Genomic DNA, 730 nt, shown 5'->3' on the forward strand with positions numbered 1-730 from the left:
CGCGTGAGTGTGCGCACTTAAGAGAAGGAATCCGAACCCACCGAGCCGGGGATCAGTGCCGACGTCGTGATGGCCAGGTTGTCGGGGATAGCCAGCAGGCGGTATTGCATGTACCATCGGCCGCAGACGAAGTTCACGTAGAAACCCAGAACGAACGACAGAGGGATGAGGGAACTGTGGCTGCTGCAGTATCGCGAGACCCTCATAAAGTACCTGGGGGAGCAGAAGGGAAGCAGAAAGTTCTCTTGAGGGGCGAACACGCATTTATTATTTTTTTCCTTGTCATCTCTACTCCTTGGCAATACCAATCACTGACAAGAAGCCCAGCAGGAATCACAGTGATATAGCCACTCTGAAATAATGGAACTGAAGACGGAGTGTTTCCCCAAAGTAATGATAAGAAAATCAACTTAGAAACGCATAAAAACCGTCATCGAAAATACACGAACGCATATGTAAAGCTATTCATCAAGTTTGCTTACATAGGCTCAAAGTGGACGTAAACAAATGCATTCGAATTTCAATTTTCTTCATATTCACATCCTTCGCAGCTGCCAAAAGCCCAGGAATATTTTCGCCCTTGCCACTCATGCTCCGCAGGGCAATAATCTCAGTAATCTATCGATAATGAATTTGGTAATTGATTTGCCGTGAGTCTCTGCGAGGCACGGACATCATGTAAACCTTACACTGTTTTGGGAAAAATCTGAGATGACCATTGGTTTTGGAA

The 730-nt window shown here is 46.0% G+C and overlaps 1 protein-coding gene across 1 annotated transcript in view; it reads right to left on the minus strand.

The window, feature by feature from the left end:
• The window catches only part of LOC119593578 (bestrophin-4-like), a 13,224-nt gene that overhangs the window by 7,260 nt on the left and 5,234 nt on the right, over positions 1 to 730 (minus strand). The window contains exons 3-5 of the mRNA XM_037942535.1: positions 483 to 618; positions 306 to 366; positions 42 to 213 (exon numbers count right to left, since the gene is read on the minus strand). Coding sequence (XP_037798463.1) covers positions 42 to 213; positions 306 to 366; positions 483 to 618 — 369 coding nt within the window. The remainder of the gene's footprint in view (positions 1 to 41; positions 214 to 305; positions 367 to 482; positions 619 to 730) is intronic.

This window comes from Penaeus monodon, chromosome 32, assembly GCF_015228065.2.
Source record: "Penaeus monodon isolate SGIC_2016 chromosome 32, NSTDA_Pmon_1, whole genome shotgun sequence".
NCBI lineage: Eukaryota > Metazoa > Arthropoda > Malacostraca > Decapoda > Penaeidae > Penaeus > Penaeus monodon.